The sequence below is a fragment of the Oryx dammah genome, unplaced genomic scaffold (genome assembly GCF_014754425.2).
Source record: "Oryx dammah isolate SB20612 unplaced genomic scaffold, SCBI_Odam_1.1 HiC_scaffold_25, whole genome shotgun sequence".
Taxonomy (NCBI): Eukaryota; Metazoa; Chordata; class Mammalia; order Artiodactyla; family Bovidae; genus Oryx; species Oryx dammah.
The window spans coordinates 54,416,006-54,443,117 of record NW_024070209.1 but is presented as its reverse complement, the minus strand read 5'-3'; the positions used below and the strand labels follow the sequence as shown (position 1 = coordinate 54,443,117).

The 27,112-nt window shown below is 43.8% G+C and overlaps 2 protein-coding genes and 1 pseudogene across 3 annotated transcripts in view; 2 read left to right on the top strand and 1 right to left on the bottom strand.

Moving 5' to 3' along the window:
• Positions 1-27,112, top strand: part of LOC120851300 (catenin alpha-2) — a 1,370,085-nt gene that overhangs the window by 945,765 nt on the left and 397,208 nt on the right. The gene's annotated exons all lie outside the window — the stretch shown is intronic.
• LRRTM1 (leucine rich repeat transmembrane neuronal 1) lies at positions 10,697-13,349 on the bottom strand. The gene is made up of 2 exons (XM_040223988.1): positions 12,803-13,349; positions 10,697-12,518 (listed from the first exon to the last, which is right to left on the bottom strand). The coding sequence occupies exon 2, from the start codon at positions 12,457-12,459 to the stop codon at positions 10,894-10,896; it is 1,566 nt and encodes a 521-aa protein (XP_040079922.1). The 5' UTR covers positions 12,460-12,518; positions 12,803-13,349; the 3' UTR covers positions 10,697-10,893.
• On the top strand, positions 17,850-17,967 carry LOC120852345 (annotated as a pseudogene).

Below are 27,112 nucleotides of genomic sequence, written 5' to 3'. Positions count from 1 at the left end.
TTTTCTACACCATCTTACAGAAAAAGCCAAACAAACTTTTTGGCCAATATGATATTTATTTGTTGTTAAAACAAGCAAACCCAGAACCCACTTATCTAGCACTTACCATATACCAGGCACTGTTCTGAGCACTTTACAAAGAATATCTCATTTAATTTTCAATAATAACCTATTTAATTCTCCTAACATCCCTGTTTTCATTTTATAGATGAAGGGATTGAGTATCAGAAAGGTTAAGTAGTAATCAGTTGCCAGAGGCACTCAGCCAGAATCGAAGCCAAGCCCTGTGTCTCCAGAGTCAGTGGTTGTCCCCTCCCCTGTCCCCATTAAGGTAAGCGACCTTAGGCAAGTCGTTGAATGTCTCTAAATGTCAGTTTACCTAGCTGCAAAATCTGAACAAAGGCTTCCCTGGTGGTTCAATGGTAAAGAATCCGCCTGCAATGCAGGAAACCTGGGTTCAATTACTGGGTCAGGAAGATGACCTGGAGAAGGGAATGGCAACCCCACTGCAGGATTCTTGCATGAACAAATGAGCCTGGCGGGCTATAGTCCTTGGGGTCACAAAGAGTCGGATATGACTGAGGGACTAACACTTTCACTTTAAATGAGAAAATGTTAAAGATTTAGCAGGTTGCCAGGCATCCAGGAAATACAATATGTAATAAACACTCCTCTTGGGGCGCGGGGCAGGAGGATGGTGGTTGCCTTTCACAGATGGGTCGGGTTGAAGTGGAAGCTTCTCTTTCACACACTCATCATGTGTCTGGTGGACCTAGGCTCAGCACTGTTTTCTTCCTAATGCCTCATCTTCAAGTTAAATTGGTCTCTTGTTCACTCAACAAAAATTTACTTAATCCCTGAACAAGAAATGCTGTGTCACTTTGAGTGAGCTAACCAATTCAGTTAGAACTAAAAAAACTGAGTGATGTGTTACCTTTAGTTTCATTTCCATTATTACACGATTTCTCCCCTTCTTCCTTACAGCATGTTTGTTCTTTTCGCTTTGTACCTTTACAATTTTTGAAATAGTGTGCAAAAAAGAATCAATATGAGAAACTCAGATAAAAATGACCTGGACAGAAAGCAAGAGTGAGGCTGAATTCCAAGAAGGACTATTATTTTTAGAATAAAGCACATGCACGCACACACAGACTCAGTTGCAGGGAAATATAGATTTCACGGCAAATGCAATCACCATGGAGCAGACAGTGAGACAAAATCACAGAGTGCGTGGTTGTCCTGCAGCTGAGGGACAAATGACAGGATTGCCTTGGCCAGCTGAAGACAGATTGTCACATTGTTCCATTAATTGTGTAGAGCTTGGCTTTTCCAGACCTTTCTGTGGCAGACTAATCCAGCTCTCACTTGCCACTGACTGAGCTGTCTCACTTTTATCCAAGGCTGCCTAGAATATCTCTGAGAGGTCCCTGCCACACAGAGTTTGCAATACTGAGAACTCTTAATTGAAGATAAACACACACTGATGGTGGACATCTAGTAAAAAAAAAAAAAAAAGAGGGCATTGGTTTAAGGAGATAAATATGCTGAAAGATTCGATCTTTATCCTGGCTTTATTTTAAGTCCTATAAATTGTTGGCAAATCTGGTCGTACATATGAGCAACTGCCTGCGTTGTTACATTTGAGAGGAACAAGAAACGATCTCCTGTCCAAATATACATCACCAAGGTGTTTCAGAAGTACCTGCAATTCTAGCATTAGAACAATGTCTCTTATTGCCCTGAAAGATCTTTTTTAAGCTGCAAGAATTTCTAGGCAAAACTGGTATCACCGTCCCTCTATCCATTTTCTACTGGCATTTAGTTTTCACATTCTCTAAAGAGTTGCTGATAAAAGAATTAATGGCAGTGGGCTGAGTGGAAAGGGAACATTTTGATGTTTGGAGATATTTGGGAAAAGTTGGCATCTATTTGGAATTCTCTGAGGTATCATGGAAGCTTCTGTGAAAATGAAAAGAGTGTCAGACTAGGGGGTGAGGGGAAGGGAAGAACCAAAGGGCAGTAGCAAGCCTGTGATACCAAACTTTGTCATTGTTAGACTCCGGCTAGAGAATGAGAGGGTATAGGAGTATGAGTGCAGTGTGTTCTCCAGGACTCCTGCTAGAAGACTTACTGACTTTAGTATTTTGAGCAAGGTCAGCCCTGCCTCATCTCAACCAAGCAGAGGAGGAAAGGGAAATGATAGAGGTAGGAGGGCACAGAATTTAGAAGATGCAATTCCAGGTGCTAGGCTTTGACTTTTGCAAGCTTCTTAACCTCTCCTGATCTGAGTCTTCTTGTCTAAATGATGGGACAAGGTTGTGTCTGCCTTTTGTGCTTGTTGGGAGAATTAAAATAAATAAAATGAAAGAGTACTTAGTAAACTATGCGAAGAAGGCAATGGCAACCCACTCCAGTGTTCTCGTCTGGAGAATCCCAAGGACGGCAGAGCCTGGTAGGCTGCCATCTATGGGGTTGCACGGAGTCGGACACGACTGAAGTGACTTAGCAGCAGCAGTAAACTATGGAGTACTCAGAAACAAATGACAAGCCCATCTAAGTGAGAACATCTTTCTCACAATCAGCTCCACCAGGGGGAGTCAGTGAGGCCAGGGCCTCCTTACTTAACAGTGACCCCCATCTGGCCCTGCTGCCACCAGCCCACCATGGTTTCTTACAGAGCTCTAGTCAGACCTGTGAATCTCACTCACTGGTGAGCTACAAATGTGGCAATTCTCGTGACCCTCTAGCTCGGTGTTTCTCAGCCTTAGCTGAACTTCACAGTCCCCTGGGAGGTTTTGAAATATTTCCTCATCAAGACCACACTCTGGATCAATTAAACCTGCATCTCTGGGGGAGGGACCTAGGCATTACTATTTATTAAAGCCCTCAAGTGGTTTCAGTGTGCCGCCAGGGTTGAGAAGCGTTTTCCTAGCTAAGCAAATGAAAGAAAAGATGCAGCTAGAAATTTTTTTTTTTTCTCATAAAGCAAGGAGAAAAATGGCTTCCCAACAAGACATTGAGAAGGGGCAACTAGCCAACCCAGTAGATCAGAATAAAGAAAGAAATTAAAAGAAGTTTTGGAGTAGAGTTGGTGTATCACAACTACATACAATGATTATTTGATCAACATAAAGCACAAATCTTGAAACTCCCTTCTTGCTCTCTTTTTTTCCTCTCTCTTCCCCTCTCCACCTGCCACAACCTTGACTTTTATTTTTCCCTGATCTCTTCCTTTCTCCATCCCTCCTCCTTCCGCTCATTTTATTAAATGACTCTGAATTCCTAGTATTAACTGTAGACGCTTACTCAAATCTAGTAAATTATTCCCAGTGTCCTGTACTTCTTCCCTGCCCCCACCCTAGCCCACCTCCACCACAGCGGTGTTCTTCAGCCTTTTTGCTGGTCCTGCTTCAGTGCCGACCCCTGTGTCTCCCCTTCTCATGCGTGGGTGAGTGTGAGTGCCTGTGTCCTCTCTAGGGTTTCCTTTCATCTTCCCGCATATTCTAAAAGCCCTATTTTCCACCCACACATGCCTGCATTTTCTCATCTGTTTTCCGGTATTCCCACCTCCCCCTCTGAAGCCCCGCGCCTTTGTGATTTTTTATCTACCTTTCCTCATTCAGATGCAGGCAAGCCTGATGAATCAGAATATCTGGGGAATGGGAGTTCAGGGGAATTGTAATTTTCTGGTTAAGTGGTACTAGCTTGAAAACTACTTTTGTTTTATGTTTTATTATTTGGGGAAAATGATAAAATAGAAACCCAGAACCAGAAGGGTCCTAAGGGAATACCTGAAGGCAAAGAGAGGGAGAGGCTCACTGCAGTTAAGAGGAGAACAAGGTGGACTCAAGGCCTGTGAGTACCAGCAACAGGTCTAAAGACCATCTCTCCTGACTTCAAGACCAGGTTTCTCCCAGAATGCTCTCTTGACTTGGCCTGCAGAACTTTTGCTTAACCAGGACCCATCAAAAGTAAATTACATTTGGGGGGACTTTCCTAGTGGTCCAGTGGTTAAGATTACATGCTTCCAAAGCAGGGGGTGTGTGAGTTCATCCCTAGTCAGAGAACTAAGATCCCACTTGTCACGAGGCACGGCCAATAAATAAATAAATTACACTCTTAAGTGAACTTCCCAGTTTTCCTAATGCCATAGGCCTATGAGCTTCACTCATCAGTGTGGCCTGCCTGGCCCCAAACGCCTTTCAGTCTGTGATGCCTGAATCTCTAGATCCTCATGCTTCTAGGTTCTGAGACCAGGTCTCTGATTAATAGGTCCACCACTCACTAAACTAAGCACATTGATTTTTTTTTTTTTCCATAAACTTTTTATTTTGTATTGGAGTATAGACAATTAACAATGTTGTGATAGTTTCAAGTGAAGGGCAAAGGGACTTGGCCATACATATACAGGTATCCATTCTCCTCCAAACTCTCCTCCCATCCAGGCTACTACATAACATTGAGCAGGGTTCCATGTAAGCCCCTTGAATTTTAAAGTGAAAGCCTACTTATACCTCAGAGACATTCCAGGTTTGGTTGGAGCAGTGAAAAAGCCCAGGTAAAGGGGCTGAATTTATTCAGACATCAGAACTCCTCCTGGAAGGAATATCAAGTGTCTCATTTTCCCTCTTGTTAATTAAATATCCACTGTTAACTTGACATTTTTTTTTTCCTGTTTCCTAAATGAAGTCTTACCAGAGAAAAAGTGGGTCAGTGGAGGGCTCTGACAAGTTTTGTCCCAGTTAATTTAAGTTTTGCCATATGTTCACTGAGAAGCATGCGCTAACTACAGGTCCTCACGCTGATTAGCAACCAACCTAAGGGATTTTCATTTACATTTCCAGTTCTTTCTCAAGAGAGAGCAAGATGAGAAGGCAATAGATCTAGGTGAACCACTCCAAGCAAAGCTGGAATGCAACATGATGGTGTTGATGGTGTTGTTACTCTATACCAGGGAGCAGAGTTTCTCAACTTCAGGCACCCTTGACATTTTAGGGTAAATGGCTCTTTGTTAAAAGGAACTTCCTCTACACTGTAGAGTATTCAGCAGGATCCATGACCTGTACTCATTAAAGACTGGTAGCCTCCAACCTCCCTGCATGAAAATCACAAATGTTTCCAGACATTATATTAATTGGGTGGCAGATTTGCTCCTGATTGAGAACCACACCTTCAAGACATAGTCCATGTGGTGACCAAGAAGAGAAGGTGAATAAACCCCCAATAATAATATATAGATACTAGATATGTGCTACACCTTAGTGTCTCTGAGTCCAAAGTCATCTGGTTAGTGGCTAGACGGGATGATTAACTGAACTTTCTGTGCCTGGAAGCCTGTGAGAGCTTTCCTCTGTTGACAGAGTCCTGCATGACCTGATAACCAGAGGCCAGAGCAATCAAAGTCAGGGTGAAAATTCCTGGCGGTGAGCATTGCACCCATGTCACCCACCAAGAATATGGTGAGCATGTACCCTAGCCCCGACCAGTCCTAGGGTCTTTGCTGGCTAGAGGAGTGGAGAAGGCACCCATTCAAGGAAATTAGAAAGAGGCTATCGTTGAAAGTCTGAGCTTTCATAATGAGATTATTTGGTGGCTCAGTGGTAAAGAATCTGCCTGCCAATGCAGGGAACGCAGGTTCAGTCCCCGGGTTGAGAAGATTCCTTGGAGAAGGAAATTGCAACCCACTCTAGTATTCTTGCCTGGGAAATCCCATGGACAGAGGAGCCTGGCAGGCTCTAGTCCTTAAGGTTGCAAAAGAGTCAGACACAACTTAGTGACTAAACAACAAAAATCACAACATATAGTTGAAAGGCCACTAGAGTGAATGCCCTGTGCTTCCAATTACTGGCTGGGTGACTTTCCACAAAAGCACTCAACCTCTGTAAGCCTTAGGTTCCTCATGTAAAAATAAGGTCCAGATAAAGAGTCTTATACCAAGTAACCACTCAATGTGTTTCCTCCATCTCATTTACAACTCCAACTCAGCATTAAGGATAATAGTAATAGTTATAGTCAGGCTTTTGTTTTGAGTATAATTCCAGAAACAGCATTCACTTGAGGAAGGCCAGGAAATGGGGCCCAATTATAGGAGAAAGAATTTTGCCTCCTAAAATCCCTGGAAAAAAGTCAGAGTGGTGCATTTATTAATGTAGAAATGTTTTGCAACCCTGAGGTGGAACTTTTTAGTTAGGTGCATTCTCAGAAGAATGCTTTGCTGGCTTTTACCACTAGGTAGCAGGCATACACCCTCCTATGGCCCTGGCATGAGGAGCCCAGAAGATTCCCCAGTCTGCAAAGCCTCTATCAGCTCATTAACTAATGCCTGAAAATACCATCAGCCACCTCAGCCCTTTACACGTTGTAACTGATTTTATCAGATCCTTTCCTGAGTTCAAGTTTGATCATGGAAGAAGAAAGTAGGAGTATAATTATGCTGGGGGATATAGTTATATAATGTGATTATGTGTATGTGATCATACATGTGGATATATATATATATATGACAATGTAGTATGTATATGTGGCTATTTTGTGTCATGTTATGTCATTTACATATTAGTATGCATGTGTGTGGGCTTCCCAGGTAGCACTAGTGGTTAAAAAACAAACAAACAAAAAAAAAACACCCACCTGCCAATGTAGGAGACAAAAGAGACACCAGTTCCATCCCTGGGTGGAAAAGATCCCCTGGAGGAGGGCATGGCAACCCACTCCAGTATTTTTTATTTTTGCCTGGAGAATCCCATGGACAGAGGAGGCTGGTGGGCTACAGTCCATAGGTTTGCAAAGAATCAGACACGACTGAAGCAACTTAGCATGCACATGTATATGTGTATCCCTAAACTTTTCCCAGAATATACTTCAGGCACCTGTGTAATAGTCATATTCCAGTTAATTCCTTGCTATTTAGCATTCCATCCACAGCAAGCCCAAATCAACCAACAATCACCATCTACCTAGAGGAAATAACTGATGCATATTTTGACTCCCCCTGAAACATTATAATACCCATTTTCCAAAACAGATGTAAGTTCTGGTCTCTTGGTAATGCTATGTGTGAGAAGGGTATTGATGCCTTGCATTTTCCCAGGGTGTGTGATCCACCAGTGCCCTCTTCTCTAATGCATGGCTATGCCAAACAGGATACAGGCTGAACTTGCTGATAGGTTGGTGACTACAGCCCAGGAACACAGGAAGCCCCTAAACCTTCCAGCGATCTGTGTGGAGTTGCTCCAGAAACCTGGGAGAAGTAACAAGTGCTATCTGCCCCTCTAATGACCTACACGTACTCATGAGTGTGTTGTTTAATACTAAGTCTCCTTCCTGAAGGCAGAGAGGAAGGTGAGGCAGGCTTAGACTTTGAAGAGCTTCAGAGAATATTGAAAAAAAGATTTTAAAAGTTTCCTTACACCAGAATAACCTTTCTCTGTGATGGCAACCTTGCAGTCTTGAGAACCTGAGCTACCTGATGGTTTCAACTCTCAGAGCTGGAGTCTGAGTCCCAAGGGCTGCCTTTCTTGGAAGTGAAGGCCAGAGAAAGGGTTTCATTTAACCTACTCCCTCTTGGTAGCACCTAAAAAGAAACCTACCAGGGCTAAGACTGGTCTGAGAGGGTCATCTGTCATTTCAAAAGACTTTTTCTTTTTCATTTATAAATATTCAAGAAACCTGTATACCAGGGCTGAACTTTAATCAGCTGGGAAGGTAGTGCAAATGGAGGGTTAATCCATCACAATGCCCAGGAAGAGACGTGAATGTGGCTTTAAATTCTTTCCAGACAACACAGGACAATGAGATTAGCACCCTCCATGGGAAGAACAACAACCAAAAACAAGGTGCTACACCTTTAAAAATCAGATTCTATTTTAAATGCTCAGTAGTTTCCTTAGAGGGGGTTAGAGGAAGTTTGTTGAAGCTTAAAGATAATTAATTTAAGAAAGAAAAAATTTCAAGTGTCATAAAACCTTAGTTAAAACTATAGGATTTCCCGCATTCTTGCCTCCCCCCTCCCACTTCCAAAGCAAGAAGTGTAGGAGCATGAAACGGAATGAGCTGAATTCTTCTGTTTGTGTAGAAAACACATTTGCTTGCCTACAAAGACACAACGCAGACACCCAGGCACACATGCGCGCACACACACACAAAGTAAGAACATAGCTTTGCATGACCATCGTTAGTTTTCTAGGTCTCAGAGTACAGAGTCCTCTCTACAATAGTATTTCATTAGATTTACATGGACTTCAGGTCTTCTGTATACGTGGTGTTTAGTCATATGGGGAGGAGTGGGGGTGTCAGCAGCATATAACAAAGCATGATTATTCTCTCATTTTTTCTCATGGCCACATTTTAAAAAGAAGAATGAAGGAGACAAAAAAGTCTTCGGGACAGGAGATTCTCCATTCTCCAGTCTACACATTTCTAGGGGTTAGGGTGGATCTCTGCCTCTGCTGTTTTCCAGAAAGGCTCTGCTTCTGGAAGCTTTCCCTACAAGCACACCAACAGGGCCCTTAATGCACCAAGCCAGAGCAGCTTTTGGCACTGGATCCCAGTAGGCTTCTTAAGAGGAGATTAAATCAATGGAATCTAAGGATTGAATCCTACAGTTGCACAATTGGAGGATTTTTGTTGTTGTTGTTCCCAGAAAAAATCAGTTGTCTTCTAGAGGTCTCTTCAGTGGAATTTCATTATAGATGTCCCTGGAACCCCTGCCTTCCAAGATGGCATTTACAGTGGCATCCCCAAATGATCATAAAGACTGAATCCAAAACCCCCTCCTTGAAGTTATCAAGGCACCTCTCTTCTAGAACATTAGTAGTCTAGATGGGTACTGTATGCATGGTATATAATATAAAGTCATGTTTTAATTATAAACAAAATAAGATGAGGTCTCCTGATCAGAAAGAAGGAGCTTATGGTATATGTGTGCATGTGTGTGTGTGTATGTATATATATGTAAGGAGCTATCTAACAAAGCTTAACATCTTAGATACATTTGCAAAATATTTCTCTTAAAAGAACTTCTTAGTCTCTTAGAAGCAGTATTCTTAGGCACCGTAATTTCTCCATAGGTAGAAGAGAAATCTACCTTCAATCCTCAGCTTAAGTAAACCTCCTGGTGATGCCATTCTGCATTTCAGACAGCTGACTTTGCCTCTTTAGATGGGTGACTGGAGGCATTTGCATTTTGGGAGAAGGTGGTGGTGTATATTCCGCCCCCCCCATCCCTCCTCCTGCTATTCCGACTTCTCTCTCTCTCAAAAGAAAAGGGAAAATACAAAGATGCCTGTCTGCTGGATTATTCAGAGAGGTTAAGCACCTGAGTTTGAGGAAGACTTTTAGACTCCAGACAACAGTAGTTCACCAGCTTTCACTCATGACAGTTTATTTCAATCATATTTACTTAAATTGTTAGCTAGTGAAAGACCCCTCCCATCCACCACACCTCCTCCCCTTTTCCTGCCCTGCACCCACCACCTGGTACCACTCTTAAGTTTAGTTCAATAAACAACCTACATCTCTGTGGACCTAGAAACCTATGAAAGTTGGCAAGGGGCAGTCATTGATCCCAACACAGAAAAAAAAAAAACTGAAACATCACAGGGAAAGCAAGCATTTCACAACACGGTTATCTGAAGAGAGGCAGCTTTTCTATACTGGGTTAACAAATTATTCCCATCTGAGTAATATTGGAAGATAGGCTCAAAAGCTCATCTTTCCCATTCTACCCCACCCCCATCACTTCTATATGAGCCTGCCTGTAAAGTCTCCTGCTTCAGGCAACACCCAGGTAGGCATTCAGCCTGAGGTAGGCTCTTCCCACTGTTCCCCACAGCAGCTAGAAGTGTGTTTTCCCCATGAGAGCCTCAGCCTGCTGCAGTCTTAGCAATATGCTCCAGGAAGCACAGCTTTCATCACCAAGCGTTTGGATTCTGCCTTATTTCTCTGAGTCAAACCACAGGAGAGCAGGAGCTGAGGGTCTTTCACTCGGAAAAGTATGGAAAAGGGGCACAAATGCTACCAAGTCTGGTGAATCAAAGGCATAGAAGAACAGAGGCATTTGGGGGTGAGGTTTTGAATTGATTTGAAAGATGCTTTGTATTAAGTGCAAAAACGTTTCATGTTCATAGGAAAAACTGTCTGGCACTGCCTTTTAAAAAGCATTTGCAATGATCTCTGCCTTCAAGGCTGATCAAGGATGCTCAGTCCTCAATTCGCCTTTCACTTGCTTTAAAGTGGCTAAATTACACTGTGCTCCCCCAAACGTAATATAGAGGGTCTGACTTTTTTCAGTCCTTAATCATGTGAGGGTACATCCATCTGATAAGCTGTTTGTCCTTCTTAATGTCTCAAAATGAGCCTGGCTACTTTGCTCTTGAATTTCTGGATTTTCCCTCTGGCCACTAGATCACCCCTACACACACACCCATGCACACACCCACCCACACATACATGCAGAGGTAGGAAATTGTAACTGTTACTTCTCTTTTAACACAGGTAACAATTCATTTAGGTTACACCAGTCTGTAAAAACTGTAAATGCTATTTTATTTTAAACATTTTAAGTTTACAAAAAAAAAAAAATCAATGATTGGTACCTTTTTACACTCTCAGATTCCTGAATATGGACAGATCTTCAAAGGGAGGAAGGAGTTTTCATATGAAATTTAAGATAGACTGTCCTGAAGGTTGTGGGGTGGGGTTTTGTTGTGTTTGATCTTTTTTTTTTTTTTTTTAAGACACAATAAAGCTAAAATGTCAAGTCTCTGGGAGTGATCCCCTTACAGTTTCAGTCAAGGAGCGTATTGGAGCACAGACCCCAGCCTGGCACTTGCCGGCCCGCCCCGGTTGTCCAGGCGTATTTGGTAGCGCACGGGTTGAGAGTCTCTAGGGCAATCACACCTCGCATTCTCTCGCGGGCTGCTGGTGGCAGGTACACGAGCCATACTCGTTGATGATGACCAGGGCGCCCTCAATGTGGTTCGGTTTGTAATCAACGTAGTATTCCTGGGCAGACATGGCAGCCATCTGATGCATGGTCTGTTTCTGCTTTTGCTTCCTGCGCTGCGTGACAAAGCACTGTCTGAGCTGCCTGAGGCTGGCTGGGAAACACTTCCAGGAGACATAGAGCACCAAGACCACAATAAGGAAAGAGAAAATGAGGGCCATGGTGCCGGTGACCACCTTATGGATCTGCACGGCGTTCTCGGCGTGTTCGCCGGGGAGAGCCACGGTGACAGGCTCGGGCGTGCTGTCGGGCTGCCCCTCCCTGTCGTCAGCGAGTGTGGTGGCCGGGCCGGCGGGGGACCCCAGGTCGCTGTGGTTGGTGACGGCCGAGAGCAGGTGGCCGCTGGTGGGCTCAGCTCCCTCCTCACACAGGTGGAACGCGTACACGGCGTCCAGGACGTCCTCGCCCTGCGCGTACTCGGGGCTGGCGCACTGCAAGTTGCCATCGTAGCGCCCCTGGAAGTTGCTGAGCCAGGAGGCCAGGGCGCACACGTTGCGCCCACAGTCCCAGAGGTTCCCGGCCAGGGTGATGCTGGTCAGTGACTTCCAGGAGTTGAGGATCCGGGGCTCGACGTAGGTGAGGCGGTTGGAGTCCAGCTGCAGGGACTGGAGGTGCGGCACGGTCTCGAACACGTGGGGCTCCATGTACTCGATCTCGTTGCCCGACAGGTCCATTTTCTCCAGGTTCCACACCCAGTCCAGAGAGTTGACCACAATGGCCACCTTGTTCCTCCTCAGGCAGAGAGAGTGCAGGGAGATGAGGCGCGGGAAGTGGGCGAAATTCACCTTGACCAAATCGTTGTGCTCCAGGTGCAGCTCCGTGAGCTTGAACAAGCCGGCGAAAGAGTTGCGCGCCAGACTCTTGAGCTGATTGTATCCGATGTCGAGAAACTTGAGGCTGCGGCAGTCCTGGAAGATGCGCACGGGCACGAACTGGATGGCGTTGGCCCGCATGTGCAGCGTGGTGAGCTTCCGCAGCCCGTGGAAGAGGTCGGGCGCCAGCGCCTGCAGCTTGTTGTACGAGAGGTCCACGCTGCGCAGGTTGGGCATGGGCCGGAAGGTGGTGTTGGCCAGCTGGGTGATCTGGTTGGAACTCAGGGTGAGTTCCTTAACTCGGCGCAGTTTCTGAAAGGCGTCCCCCTGTACCGAGCAGATGTGATTGTGATCCAGATAGAGCCACGTGAGCTGCATTAACCCCGTGAACTGGCCGGCGCGCAGCTCCGAGAGGCTGTTGTAGCGCAGGGACAAGCCCAGCAGGCCGGACAGGTTGTGGGGCGCCTCGGTGAGGTTGAGCGCCTCGCAGTACAGCAGCCGCCCCTCGCACCGGCACAGCTGCGGGCACCCGCTGGGGGCGGCGGGCAGCATCTGAAAGCAGGCCCCCAGCAAACACAAGACCACCCCCGAGGGCCTCCTCAGCAGCCAGTGTAGACAGAGACCGAGCAGCAGGAAATCCATTAGCGAGAATCTTTCCAGAGAGGCTGGAGAATGTCCATTGGAAGCGCTCGGTCAGAAATCTACATCATATTTTATTCCGAGGGAGGGGGGAGCGGGGGAGGGGGGAGAAAAGGGCAACAATCAAATAAATATATTGAAATAAAGCAGGACTCCCCCCCCCCACTCCCCAAAGCCACACGTTCACCTCTAAGCATGCAGAAAGCTGGGCAGCATAGAAAGTTCACAGCCACGGAAAAAGATCAAAGAGATGGTGATTTGGTCCATGTTAGATGCTGCAGCAAAGAAAAGGGAGGAAAAAAAAAAATCTTCGGGAAAGAATTTAATTAAAAAGTGTCTTACCCACCCTTTTCCAGAGAGTGACAACCTCCATTCAGCTGCTCCCTTTGTGTGCAGGCTAATTATATGCAGGGCGAGAGAAGACCCCTCTGTGTTTCCGAGGCAGCCCCGGTCCGCGGCCGGCGGATCTGGCAGGCGCACAATGTCTCACTTTGCTGCTCGGCTCCGGGCTGCAAGGGCGGCCGGCGAGGCGGGGAGGCGACTTCTAGGACCTGCAAGTTTCCCAACTACGTGCGGGGAGCCGGGGTTTCGCCTTCCTGCCGCTGTCCTTTCCCTCTGCAGTTCGGACTGTGACGTTGTGGGGAAAAAAAAAAAAACACTCCAAACTCGGGGCTCGCGACTCCCCAGGATTTGACAGTCTGGTTAATGTCCGTCATTGGAAAGGACCCCTGACCGGCGCCACCTTTTCCTCCGCGGAGACCGCCTGCCATTCGAGCCCGGGGCGGCTGTGGAGAGCGGGCTCGCTCATCTTTTGCGGGCGGCGGGGAGGTGCGGGCGGCGGCGCGGGGAGCAGGGAGCGGCGCCCCGGCTCCTTCCCTCCGCCAGGCAATGTGCGGCGCGAGCTTGCACCGGCACCTACTGCTCACTGAGTGTCGTAAGCTGCTCACGATTGTGCGTCTTCCCGGAGCACCTCAGACATGGGCAGATTGAAAAGGGGTGGGCAGAAAACCAACATTTTCCCGAACCACTAAAGTAATATATGTTCTTTGATGAAAAGGAAAACACTTTCAGCTTTTTGGTCCATATTTAAAAAAAAAAAAAAAAGGAGAGGGATGGAGGTATGGAAAGGCATCATCAACCACTGAGATATTTCCAAGTGGGAGACTGAAATACTCTGTTCTGCTCCCCCTCTCCTTTCCCTTTGAGGAATGTTCCCCCTCCCGCTTTAAAGCTGTCTACGTGTAAGAGGTACGTAGGAATTCGTAGAGAAATCAACATTTGGTCCCTTGCTTTAGAAAAGCAACTTGAGAGAAGCTAGAGGAAGGCAATGACTGTGGGGACTTGGCTGAGATTTTTTTTTTTTTTTTCCTTTGCGAGGACTGGAGTTCTGCAGTCAGCCAGCCCTTTTGGGTTGTGGATGGGGTTGGGGGGTGGGGGAATGCTTTTCAAACTCGGCCGATTTGGGAAGCCATACCAATCCAAAGGTAGGAGACCCAGAGTGGCTGAAACGTATGTATATCTGTGTACAGAGAGTCTTTCTTGCCCAAGATCCCTCCGGGGCTTCACTAGTCTCCATAGATGTCAGTGAGATCCCGGGTGGATTAAAGAAAGATTTTACTGCCTGACACGGGAGGGCTGACCCTGACGTGCTGCTCACGGTGATTACAGAGCCCTGCAGTACACTCCACTCCAGGGGAATATGCCAGAGAATGAGCGGAGAAGGGGTCGTTTAAACCCACTTCCATACACACCTCTACTTAAGCTTTGACACTGTTACTAAATTGTGCCTTCTGAGTGTGAAGAGATGTCCTTGCCTGATTATTTCCATTAACAATCATTTATGGATGGGCTCCTTCAGCTTGTAATGAGCTCTATCTTGTCTCAGCTTGTTTGGAGAGGGTCTGCATTGCTATGGTCAGGAACCTGTTGGTGATCTTTTTTTTTTTTTTTTTTTTTTAAGAATGACAGAGAAGCCCTGCCAGAAGTGAGTGGATAAGCCTACCGTCTTGACTTAAGATGCCCAGAATGGTGATAGGGAGAATCAAATGTGAATTCCCATCGCCTCACTTTGCATTTCTATCATGTCTGACTGTTAGGTACTGAAAATAAGTGGGCATCATCTGTAGTTGTACTCACATTTGATAAGAATGAACTGGACTTGCTTTGGACAAGTAACTTGGCTGGGCCTTAACATCCAAGCTGAAGACACCAACCAGTGGAATCAAAGTCACCAAAGACTGGTGATACTTTTCAGGAAAAGTCATACGAACAAGGGCATGAATCATTCCATTTTTGTATTCCTCTGAGCTCTGCCCTGGTCATTCATCTCTGAGATGCATCATTTAATTGGAAGGAAAACAAATTTGAATGTCCTAGACATCACATGCTGTCTTAGGAGCTAAAAGAGACATTCGGAAATCAACCCCCTTAATTTCATACATAACAAAACCCAAGCAAAGATTCACTGGGTGATTATTCAAGGTCTCACAGCTTCTTACTGGCACAGATAATTTTTCTTTTCTCCTCTCCCACATCAAAGTGGTGGTCTTCCCATCCCATTCTTGATGGTTGCCTCTCTGTCACTCTTGCCTCTTTCTCAACTCTGCTGAGCACCTGCGGGTTTTGTCCTGGCACCTTCAAGGTGCTGCAGAACACTTTAACAGACAAACTATTTCACCATCAAGTGTTTTCACCTCTTGCCAAGACAATTATTCCTGACAGCAAGCCGGCTGATTGAGCCATAAACTATAAAGGGTTGGGAGGCTGGGGCGGGCAGGGGTAAACATTGGCCAACCATTCAGCAAGTATTGTTGAGTACAAGCCACCCAATCCCCATGGCTGCTAGGAACAAAATTCTCCTAATGTAGGCAGCTTGGCAAAGTGATGATAGAGCCTGCCAAATGGGCAAGGAGAGGTCCCACTTTGGATGTCACTTGATTTGTAGAGCTGGTACAGAGAGGCAGAAAAGAGTTGAGTGTTGGCAAGAAGGAAGGAGAATAAAATTAAATTCACTGCATTTATATGTGAGTTTTCTTTTAAATACGCTACTTAAAACGTAGAAGATGTGTCTCGGCTGTAATTAAAATATATGTATGTACATATATATATTGCTTTTCACATTATTATCCCCCAAATCATTTCATCTGGATGGTATCTTTAAACCTTCCCCACTTCTAACGTGGCAAGTTTGCATCTTTTCTACGGTTTTAAACCCCTTGGCAGAACCGTATACATTAACAGATTGAAATGAGCTTTATTGAAATTTAGCTATTCTAAGTCATCTGAGTTGCAGAATCCCAATTTATTATGTATTTAAAGCATACCAGCCCTGATTAAATCAATGCAAATTAGGTTAAATAAGAACAACATGAATCAAGTGTTTCAGCAAAGTTGAGTTGAGAAACGACAACTTTTGAGTCACCACAGCAAGTTGATGTGGCTGGTTTTCACCAGTTTTAATTTCATGCATCTTAGGGTCCAACACAATTAAAAAGTAAGAAAAGGAATGAGTTCACCTAAAGTTCTCTTGTTCCTCTTGTTTGAGCTCTCATATCTCTGTACCTCTCTTGTGAGAACATCTAATGTGCTAGGTTATAATGTGACGGTTGTGTGTATACATGATCAATCTCTTTTTCTGAGCTAAGCACAGCTTTCTGTTGGTAGATGTCTTCTTGAGCCTTGGATGTTGATGAGAGATACTTTTTACCCTTTTAATCACCCTTGATAACTTCCATGTTTGTATGGGGACAAAGATTAAGCATCCTTCCTGAATGGCCGTAGTAGTTGATCATCAAGAAAACCACCTCAAGCCATCAGGCCAACGTGTGATTGGGGAGTGGGGTAAGAAAGGACAAGAATCTTGAAACTGAGGCTTCTGAAAATGAGAAGAAACTCTGAGGTAGGTGAAGTGTGAGTCTGATTGCCAAAACACAATCTGGAACTAAGAGGAGGTGGAAGAGCAAGTTTGATGCAGCTGGGGAGGCCAGAAGTATAGCTTGGAGGAAGGAGATGTAATTAATTCCTCTTCTCCTAAGCCTTATACATTAAACTTTGCATAATAAACTCTCCTGCTTTTTCTTGGTACTTGATGTTGTGATGGGGTGGGAGGGGGGTGGTCACACACAGTTTAATGTGTGTGTGTATATATATCAGTTCAGTTCAGTCCATACTCAGTTGTGTCTGACTCTTTGCGACCCCATGGACTGCAGCACGCCCGGCTTCCCTATCTATCACCAACTCCTGGAGCCTACTCAAACTTATGTCCATCACATCAGTGATGCCATCCAACCATTTCAAAACACCCCCTTCTCCCGCCTTCAATCTTCCCCAGCATCAGAGTCTTTTCCAGTGAGTTGGTTGTTTGCATCAGGTGGCCAAAGTGTTGGAGTTTCAGCTTCAGCATCAGTCCTTCCAATGAATGTTCAGGAGTGAATATGTTATATCTATGAATATGTTGTACCTCTGCCATTTCATCTCAACTGAAGGCCACCTCCACTTTGTTTGAGTCAAAATAATTTGTGAACCAAGAGATACAAGTAATAAAAGTCTGATATAAGCATGCCTTCTGAAGACTGGCCTTCCATTAGGAGTCCTTGGCAGTGCTCAGGACAAGAGAAATTCAAGTCGTGATTTTAATGTTCTCTCAGTGCTTGCACCAGCCTGGACCTTGATCTTTATGTGATTATCTTTAATTTTCCGTAGCAGTGAGCCATGGCTTTTCTTTAAAAGGAAACATTTAGAGGTAGGGAAGGAGGGTGGGAGTCACAATTTCAGAAGGAGAAAATTAACTCTGTTGTTCCTATGGGCAGGCCGCATACAACTGGCCTTTTACAACATGCTTTGGAAAATGTATGTGGAGCCAAAGGGTAAGGACTTAAGGCTTCTCTCAGGAGATCTACTTAAAGGAGCTTATTTTTTTTAAAAAAAAGAAGGTCATTTTTCTTATCAAACTTTATCCTCCTCTTAGAACAAGGTAGTAATATGGCTATCACTAAGGCAGTACTTATTATGCTCAATGCAAGATGTTAAATCATGGGAGTAAACCAAAGAAATGCAATGACTCAGTGCTTTCCTCCTGGAACTTTAGGTAAGAGAGAGAAGCAGACACTGAGGGACTTTGCTGATAATATTTATTTATTGCCCAGTGCTTGACAGCAGATGCCCCTAGAACACATAAATGAGAAGAGCTGACAGGTAAGATGGGGCCAATGCTAAAAAGCTTCACTGAAAAAATAAAGTTTATGGAATACAGGCTCAAGACGTAGGCTCGCGGACCTGAGGGGTGGCATCGTGAAAGCATACCTAGGACAGGGAAACGAAAGCCTTACGTCGTGATGAGTGGATTAATTCCCTATTTCTCAGAGGGAAGAAGAGGGACAGAGACAGAGGAAGTGCTGGGAGAGGAAGGAAGTTGGTAAAGGGCTTCCAAACCTTCCCTGTATTAAGACCACGTATTGGTCCCCAGACCTAGTTCTTTAGCTAGATGTGGTTTTACAAATACTGGTGATAAATTAAGTCTGATTTAAATGATGCATCTTAGGTGGGAAATGTCTGTGACTTCAGGTATGTGGTCAACCTCGAGAAATGACAGCATAGTTTGTATAATAACTTCTGAAGGTGACCATCGCTAATTTGATGATTACCAGTTGCCATTAAATGAATTATATATTTTTTAAAAGGGTTTCCAATGCTATGCTGAAAATTTTAGTTTGCTGCATCTTTCTAGTTTTGAAGGAAATGGCAACCCACTCCAGTACTCTTGCCTGGAAAATTCCATGGACGGAGGAGCCTGGTAGGCTACAGTCTATAGGGTTGCAAAGAGTTGGACACGACTGAGTGACTTCACTTTCACTTTCTAGTCTCTAAGACTGAACACCTTCGAGTTATCTTTGGCTCTTGTAATAAATATGTGGATTAGTTCCTGAGGCCAGTTCTGCTATCCCAGGCCCCACTCTGCAAGCTCCCTCTGCATTTCCATATGCTCTGATCATGCCATATTACACCTAACTGCTGTATATACTCTCTCCATCTTTGCTTACCTTCATCCTTGCCATCCTTCAAGGCTGATGTTAAATTTCCTCTATGTCTTCTTTATTGATTCCCATGTAAAGTGATCTCTCATTCTTCTGAACTCTGTTAACAGCTTACCTTTATCAATTCTGCTGCTGATGCTGTTCACTTTATGTGAATGTGGCCGTCATTTCTAATTATAGTAGTTTAGAACTGAATGTGACATTAAACATCTTGGAGCTTAGGAATAAAAAGATTTCTGCTTTCCCATTCTCTCTGAGTATGATCCTACACAGGTCACTCCATTATCAGTCAAATAGGACCAAGGATGGCTATCTTAAAGGATTCTTGGGGAAAATTCAATAAGATCATATATATTAGAGTTTTGCAACTCAGAAGTGTAAGCCTAGAACTAGCAGCCTTACAGCATGTTATAAAGGCAGAAGCTTAGGTTTCTTTCTAGATATGTTGAATCAAATCTGCATTTTACCATTAACTCCAGGTTAAAATTAAATTTTGAAAAGCATTCTATTAGAGCATTCTATTAGAAGTATTCACATTCTAACCTGAAAAAGTAACCCAGATATCATTAATGTCTAGTTTTATAACTGAGGAATTGAAGGGTCAGAAATGTTAAGCGATTGCCCAAGATTGGTTGTATAATTCATATAAAAACCTTGCATTTTCTGAATCTTGTTCTCTGTTCTGTTCAATTCCAAACACAGAATTCAAAGTCTGTGTATATCTCAGTACTTAGCACTTAGTAGGGCTCTTAATAAAGGTTGATTGCTTCCCAGATGGAACAGTGGTAAAGATTTGCCTGCCAATGCAAGAGATGCAGGTTTGATCCCTGGGTTGGGAAGATCCTTTGGAGTAGGAAATGGCAACCTACTCTAGTCTTCTTGCTTGCAAAATTCCATGGACAGAGGAGACTAGTGGGCTATAGTCCATGGGGTTGCAAAGAGTCAGATAAGACAGCACACACACACACACACTCACACACTCACACACTCACACACGTGTGGCAGTAAGTATCAGTTCAGTTCAGTTCAGTTCAGTCGCTCAGTCGTGTCTGACTCTTTGTGACCCCATGAATCGAAGCATGCCAGGCCTCCCTGTCCATCACCAACTCCGGGAGTTCATTCAAACTCATGTCCATCGAGTCGGTGATGCCATCCAGCCACCTCATCCTCTGTTGTCCCCTTCTCCTCCTTCCCCCAATCCCTCCCAGCATCAGGGTCTTTTCCAATAAGTCAATTCTTCGCATGAGGTGGCCAAAGTATTGGAGTTTCAGCTTCAACATAAGTCCTTCCAATGAACATCCAGGACTGATCTCGTTTAGAATGGACTGGTTGGATCTTCTTGCAGTCCAAGGGACTCTCAAGAGTCTTCTCCAACACCACAGTTCAAAAGCATCAATCCTTCAGCGCTCAGCTTTCTTCACAGTCCAACTCTCACATCTATACGTGACCGCTGGAAAAGCCACAGCCTTGACTAGATGGACCTTTGTTGGCAAAGTTATATCTCTGCCTTTCAATATACTATCTAGGCTGGTCATAACTTTCCTTCCGAGGAGTAAGCGTCTTTTAATTTCATGGCTGCAGTCACCATCTGCAGTGATTTTGGGGCCCCCCAAAATAAAGTCTGACACTGTTTCCACTGTTTTCCCATCTATTTCCCATGAAGTGATGGGACCAGATGCCATGGTCTTAGTTTTCTGAATGTTGAGCTTTAAGCCAACTTTTTCACTCTCCTCTTTCACTTTCATCAAGAGGCTTTTTAGTTCCTCTTCACTTTCTGCCATAAGGGTGGTGTCATCTGCATATCTAAGGTTATTGATATTTCTCCGGGCAGTCTTGATTCCAGCTTGTGCTTCTTCCAGCCCAGCGTTTCTCATGATGTACTCTGCATATAAGTTAAATAAGCACAGTGACAATATACAGCCTTGATAGACTCCTTTTCCTATTTGGAACCAGGCTGTTGTTCCATGTCTAGTTCTAACTGTTGCTTCCTGACCTGCAGATAGGTTTCTCCAGAGGCAGGTCAGGTGGTCCGATATTCCCATCTCTTTCAGAATTTTCCACAGTTTATTGTGATCCACACAGTCAAAGTCTTTGGCATAGTCAATAAAGCAGAAATAGGTGTTTTCTGGAACTTTCTTGCTTTTTCCATGATCCAGCAGATGTTGGCAATTTGATCTGTGGTTCCTCTGCCTGTTCTAAAACCAGCTTGAACACGTGGAAGTTCACAGTTCACGTACTGCTGAAGCCTAGCTTGGAAAATTTTGAGCATTACTTTACTAGTGTGTGAGATGAGTGCAATTGTGTGGTAATTTGAGCATTCTTTGGAATTGCCTTTCTTTGGGATTGGAATGAAAACTGACCTTTTCTAGTCCTGTGGCCACTGCTGAGTTTTCCAATTTTGCTGGCATATTGAGTGCAGCACTTTCACAGCATCATCTTTCAGGATTTGAAATAGCTCAACTGAAATTCCATCACCTCCATTAGCTTTGTTTGTAGTGATGTTTTCTAAGGCCCATTTGACTTCACATTCCAGGATGTCTGGCTCTAAGTGACTGATCACACCATCGTGATTATCTTGGTCATGAAGCTCTTTTTTGTACAGTTCTTCTGTGTATTCTTGCCACCTCTTCTTAATATCTTCTGCTTCTGTTAGGTCGATGCCATTTCTGTCCTTTATCAAGCCCATCTTTGCATGAAATGTTCCCTTGGTATGTCTAATTTTCTTGAAGAGATCTCTAGTCTTTTTCCATTCTGTTGTTTTCCTCTATTTCTTTGCATTGATTGCTGAGGAAGGCTTTCTTATCTCTCCTTGCTATTCTTTGGAACTCTGTATTCAGATGCTTATATCTTTCCTTTTCTCCTTTGCTTTTCATGTCTCTTCTTTTCACGGCAATTTGTAGAGCTCTTGTATGTGTTTTATGCAACCCCTGGCTTATATTACACCTGTTTTCTTATCACTGTCAGTCTGTATGTATTTCTCTTGGATGTTTAAGTTTGACTTTTTAATTATAAAAAAATGAAGAAAAGGAAAAAAGACAAAAAAAAAATTTTAAAATGAAGATTATCACGTAAAATTTAACCACCTGGAGATAAACTGTTAATTGTTGAGGGCATATTCTTCTAGAATTGGTCTATTTTATATGTATTTATATTTTCTAAAAATACAATAACATTATGCCAATACATACTACTTTGTAACTGATTTTTTCATTGTTGACATTTTCCCATAGCCAGAGTACCAATTGATAGGATCATCTTCAATAACTGCAAACCATTCTAATAAATTTATCCATCTCTTCTTTCTTACCAGTTAGGCAGCATCTGGTTTTTAGCCATTATAAATTTACTGGGATAACATCATCATATATACACTACAATAGACTGATGATTTCAGTTCAGATCAGTTCAGTCGCTCAGTCATGTCTGATTCTTTCAACCCCGTGAATTGCTGCACGCCAGGCCTCCCTGTCCATCACCAACTCTGGGAGTTCACTCAGACTCACGTCCATCGAGTCAGTAATGCTGTCCAGCCATCTTATCCTCTGTCGTCCCCTTCTCCCCTTGCCCCCAATCCCTCCCAGCATCAGGGTCTTTTCCAATGAGACGACTGAAGTGATTTAGCAGCAGCAGCGACAACTCTTCGCATGAGATGGCCAAAGTATTGGAGTTTCAGTTTCAGCAGAGGAGGCCTTACAAATAGCTGTGAAAAGAAGAGAAGCGAAAAGCAAAGGAGAAAAGGAAAGATAAAAGCATCTGAATGCAGAGTTCCAAAGAATAGCAAGGAGAGATAAGAAAGCCTTCCTCAGCAATCAATGCAAAGAAATAGAGGAAAACAACAGAATGGGAAAGACTAGAGATCTCTTCAAGAAAATTAGAGATACCAAGGGAACATTTCATCCAAAAATGGGCTCAATAAAGGACAGAAATGGTATGGACCTAACAGAAGCAGAAGATATTAAGAGGTGGCAAAAATACACAGAAGAACTGTACAAAAAAGAGCTTCACGACCCAGATAATCACAATGGTGTGATCACTCACCTAGAGAGAGACATCCTGGAATGTGAAGTCAAGTGGGCCTTAGAAAGCATCACTACGAACAGAGCTAGTGGAGGTGATGGAATTCCAGTGGAGCTATTTCAAATCCTAAAAGATGATGCTGTGAAAGTGCTGTACCCAATATGCCAGCAAATTTGCAAAACTCAGCAGTGGCCACAGGACTGGAAAAGGTCAGTTTTCATTCCAATCCTAAAGAAAAGCAATGCCAAAGCATCCTCAAACTACCATACAATTGTACTCATCTCACACGCTAGTAAAGACTGATGGTTTATATCCCCTGAAATTCATGTATTGAAACCTAATCCCCAGTGTGGTGTTATATGGAGGTGGAGCCTTCCAGGGGTTATTAAGTCACAAGAGTAAAGCCCTCAGGATTGGGTTCAGAGGATGTGGACTTTAAAAAAAACTTTCTATTCCTAAGGCCAGATTGTCCTCCTGAAAGGACATATTTCAATCTCAATATCTCTTAATATCTCTTTTGCTGCTTTATTGTTTTCCTCTATATACTCCACACACACACACACACATGCACACACACACACACACACACACACACACACACACACACACTCCACCACAAATAGAAGCCTTTTCGTTTCCCTTTCCTTTATCTGGCTGGGGTGCCCACTAAGATCCTTGTTGGAATCTGTTCTTGGTTACTTGGAACCATCCTTTCTTCCTATTCCCATTCCTCCCTCCTTTATGCAGAAGCACAGGGAGCCTTGGGTTTTGGGGTCTTCAGTTTTCCTTCTGGGAGCTTCCAAGGGTTTCATTCCCACATCCTATTAAGTGACTAGGCACCCAGATTATTTCCACAGAAGTGTTCATGTCTGAAAACAGTTTAATGCACGCTACTTACAATGCTCTGTGGAAGTTAGAGTGTTTAAATACATTTGTGAAATGAACTAGACTCTGCGCTGTTGTTTATGATTCACAAACATTATCTCAATCATGCAAAATCTTGTTTTTCATGGCTTCACCCACTTATTTGGGACATCCTATAACATCAAATCTGGGCTTCCCTGGTAGCTCAGCTGGTAAAGAATCCACCTGCAATGCAGGAGACCCCCGGTTCAATTCCTGGGTTGGGAAGATCCCCTGGAGAAGGGATAGGATACCCTCTCTAGTATTCTTGGGCTTCCCTGGTGGCTCAGATGACAAAGAATCTGCCTGCAATATGAGAGACCTGGGTTCGATCCCTGGGTTGAGAAGATCCCCTGGAGGAGGGCATGGCAACCCACTCCAGTATTCTTGCCTGGAGAATCCCCATGGACAGAGCAGCTTGGCAGGCTACAGACCATGGGGTCGCAAAGAGTCAGACATGACTGAGAAAATAAGCAGAGCACGTAACATCAAACCAATGTGCTGGAGCAGGTTCAGAAACATTTATTTAATTGTAAACTGACAGGTGTATTTGACATTACCTTGGCACTCACCATACCAAGAAGTGATTCTAAAAGTTTGGATTTCAAATGCTGTAACAAGATGCTGGTGTAAAAATCTCTTTTCTCTCAAGGCCCCAAGGATTTCTCTCTCCAAGGCTCCAAGGATTTATGGGGATAACTGGACAACTACCGTTCTTCTGCTTGATATTAACAAGTCTCACCTCCTCTCCTCACCACAAATAATGGAACCAATTTAATTCGGTAGTAAATTCTGTCTGTGATACATCTTAACATTTCATTATCTTGTTTTATAGAATTTTCCAGATGTTGCTAATTTTGCCCTTGCAGCTTTTAGAACCCTCTAGTATCTACCCTTGTAGGTGTGGAAGACTATCAGTTATGAGAAGCCATACATAAAGAACACAGGATTTCGACGTTGCACTGATGAATGTGCCCCCGTTCCTCTTCGTGCAATCTGGCAGAGTGCTGGCTTTTTAGAGATTCTTGCTGAAGTGTGTTTATTAACTGGCTTGAATTCTTGCTTAATCAATAGCCTGGGGAATCTGAGTTAAATATAAAAAAACTTTATATTACATTGATATATAGGCACACATTGTTAACACAGGAAGGTCCAAGCTTTTGAAGTCATACAGATTAATGCCATTTATATGTGACTGCATTTCATACATCTAGTTCATGCGGGAAATCCCTCACCAGCCGTAAGCAGTGAGCCTTCTGTGGTAAATTAGCCAGTTGAATGCATTTATGTCTTTATTCAGCCATCTCCCATTCTCTGGAACCACTTCTTAATCTTTCAAGGCACCTTGAGAATGCCTTTTTAATAATTCAGTATCAATGCTGCTGCTGTTCTTATTTGTTTTTGTTAGTTTAAGTCAAATGGAGGTTTAGCTGTTGAGATAAAGTTAGATAAAATGTGGTCCCTGCCTTGCGTATTCTTGAATCTGGAGTGGAGGTGATGGTAACAAAGCAATGTGATTCATGCTATGGCAGAGATGTAAATAGAAACTGTGGTTGGAGAGATTTCTGTAGCTAATTGAGCAAGGACAGAGGAGCTGGGAGAAAAGGAGAAGGGTTGACCAGAAGGAAGGAAAGCTACTCCAGCCAGTTGGCAAAGTCTGTGAAAATGCTCTAGGTGCTTCTGATATGTTTACAGTGTCTGGAGCACAGGATGACAGGGAGGGAAGTGGGGAGAGATGAGACTGGAGTGTTAGAGACAGGTTGAGAAGACTTTCCATCAGGATTATGATTTCCAAAATGTGGGTCCAAGGAGCAAAATCCTGATGATTGTCTTGAACATGAAGAGCAGGAAAAAGGATACTGAAAGCAGGGAGAGGAGTTGACAGGCTGCCATATCTGCCCCACTGAGATATCGTGTAAGACTGACTTTATTACATGAGAGATGGACAGGACAGGACAGTACAAACACAAACATGGTTTTATAGTAGAATCCACAGTCCTTTCCATGGCGATTTCTCCAAGAAACAAAGATGTCTTCAAGTGAATGGATTGATTAAGGATAGATGGAAGATAAGGAAGAGTAAGATGTGAGATAAAACTCCAATGTTTAGAGTTAAGAGTAAGTAGTTAAAGGGAATTCCAGTGGTGGTCCAGTGATTAGGACTCTGAATTCTCACTGTCCAGGGCTTGGGTTCAATCCCTGGTTGGGGAACTAAGATCCTGCAAGCTGCAAGGCATGACTCGATAAATAAATAGGTAAATAAATAAGAGTAAGCAAGTAAAGATGTGAACAGAGGTTACATCTGGACATAAGGATCCAAGGAATCCCTGAAACATGCTTGATAGTTACCATGGTGGCAGTAGACGCAAATCCTCAGTGAGAAAGACTAGATTGCAGCTGATGCACAGTTTCCTCTATGGCTCAGGGAGTAAAGAATTCACCTGCAATTCAAGAGACACAGAAGATGCAGGTTTGATCCCTGGGTCCAGAAGATCCCCTGGAGGAGGAAAATGGCATCCCACTCCAGTATTCTTCCCTGAAAAATCTCATGGACAGAGGAACCTGGCAGGCTATAATCCAAAGCTGCAAAGAGTCAGACATGACTGAGTGGGTACACACGCATAATGCACAAGCAGAAGTCTTTGCAGACTGGTGAGGTAATGTGGATGGGGAGTACATGGCCTGTGCTATCTGCAAGTGCACAGTTTGATTAAAGGCTTTCAAATTCTAATTTTTAAGAATTCCATTATATAAACAGGTGATATTGTAGACCTTATTCAGCTTATGCAATACTAGTTTGGACAGCTTCTTTTAAAGTGATGATTCTCAACATGGAAGAATAGGAGGGAGCAGAAGAGTTGGAGAGCACATCAATAAGAGGAACAAAGTAAGGAACACTGCCCAAGTCCACAGTGAATGACTTCTAATAGTAGGCATGGCCCTGAGGCTGTGAGTAATAAGTAACTCACTTGACTGTGAAAAAGAAAAATGTGGAGGAGTTTGACAGGTTTTGAGAAGAGCCCAGATGGTCAAGGACCACCAATATTGGGAGAGGCTACCCAACAATGCGTAAAGCTGCAACGTGACATTTTTAGTGTAACATCATGCTAGTTGCTCCATCATGTCCAACTCTTTGCCACCCCATGTGCTGCAGTCCACCAGGCTCCTCTCTCGGTGAAATTCTCCAGCCAAGAATGCTGGAGAGGGTTGCCATTCCTTTCTGCAGGGGATCTTCCCAATCCAGGGATGGAACCCGGGTCTCCTGAATTGCAGGCAGATTCTTTGCCATCTGAGTCATCAAGGAAGTGCAAAACCAGTGCTGTCTGTCTATGGACTCTGGGTCAAGGACTGGCTGACTTTGAGTCCTTTGCCCAAGTGGGTTTGCCATTGGCAACTCATATCAGCCTAAGATCATTTCTCTGTAAATGGACCTTGCATTACCTTCTCAAACATGAAATAAGGTGATGGCTAGAGATCAAGTCCTTCAGAATATAATTCTGTATTTGTGTTTTAGCAGAAGAATCTGAGACACTGAATAGCTTACTACAAGGAACTTTAAAACTTTTTGACTCTAGTCTGAGAAGTATTCTGCCATTTACAAGCTGCATGACCTGAGCAAGTAACCAGTTTCCAAACAGAAGTATTCAACATAGTAGATATAAATAATAGATATAATTAAAATAAAAATATAATAATAGAAATAA

Excerpts from the sequence above, each read along its gene's own strand:
- LRRTM1 (XM_040223988.1), bottom strand. The coding sequence starts at position 12,459 with ATGGATTTCCTGCTGCTCGGTCTCTGTCTACACTGGCTGCTGAGGAGG.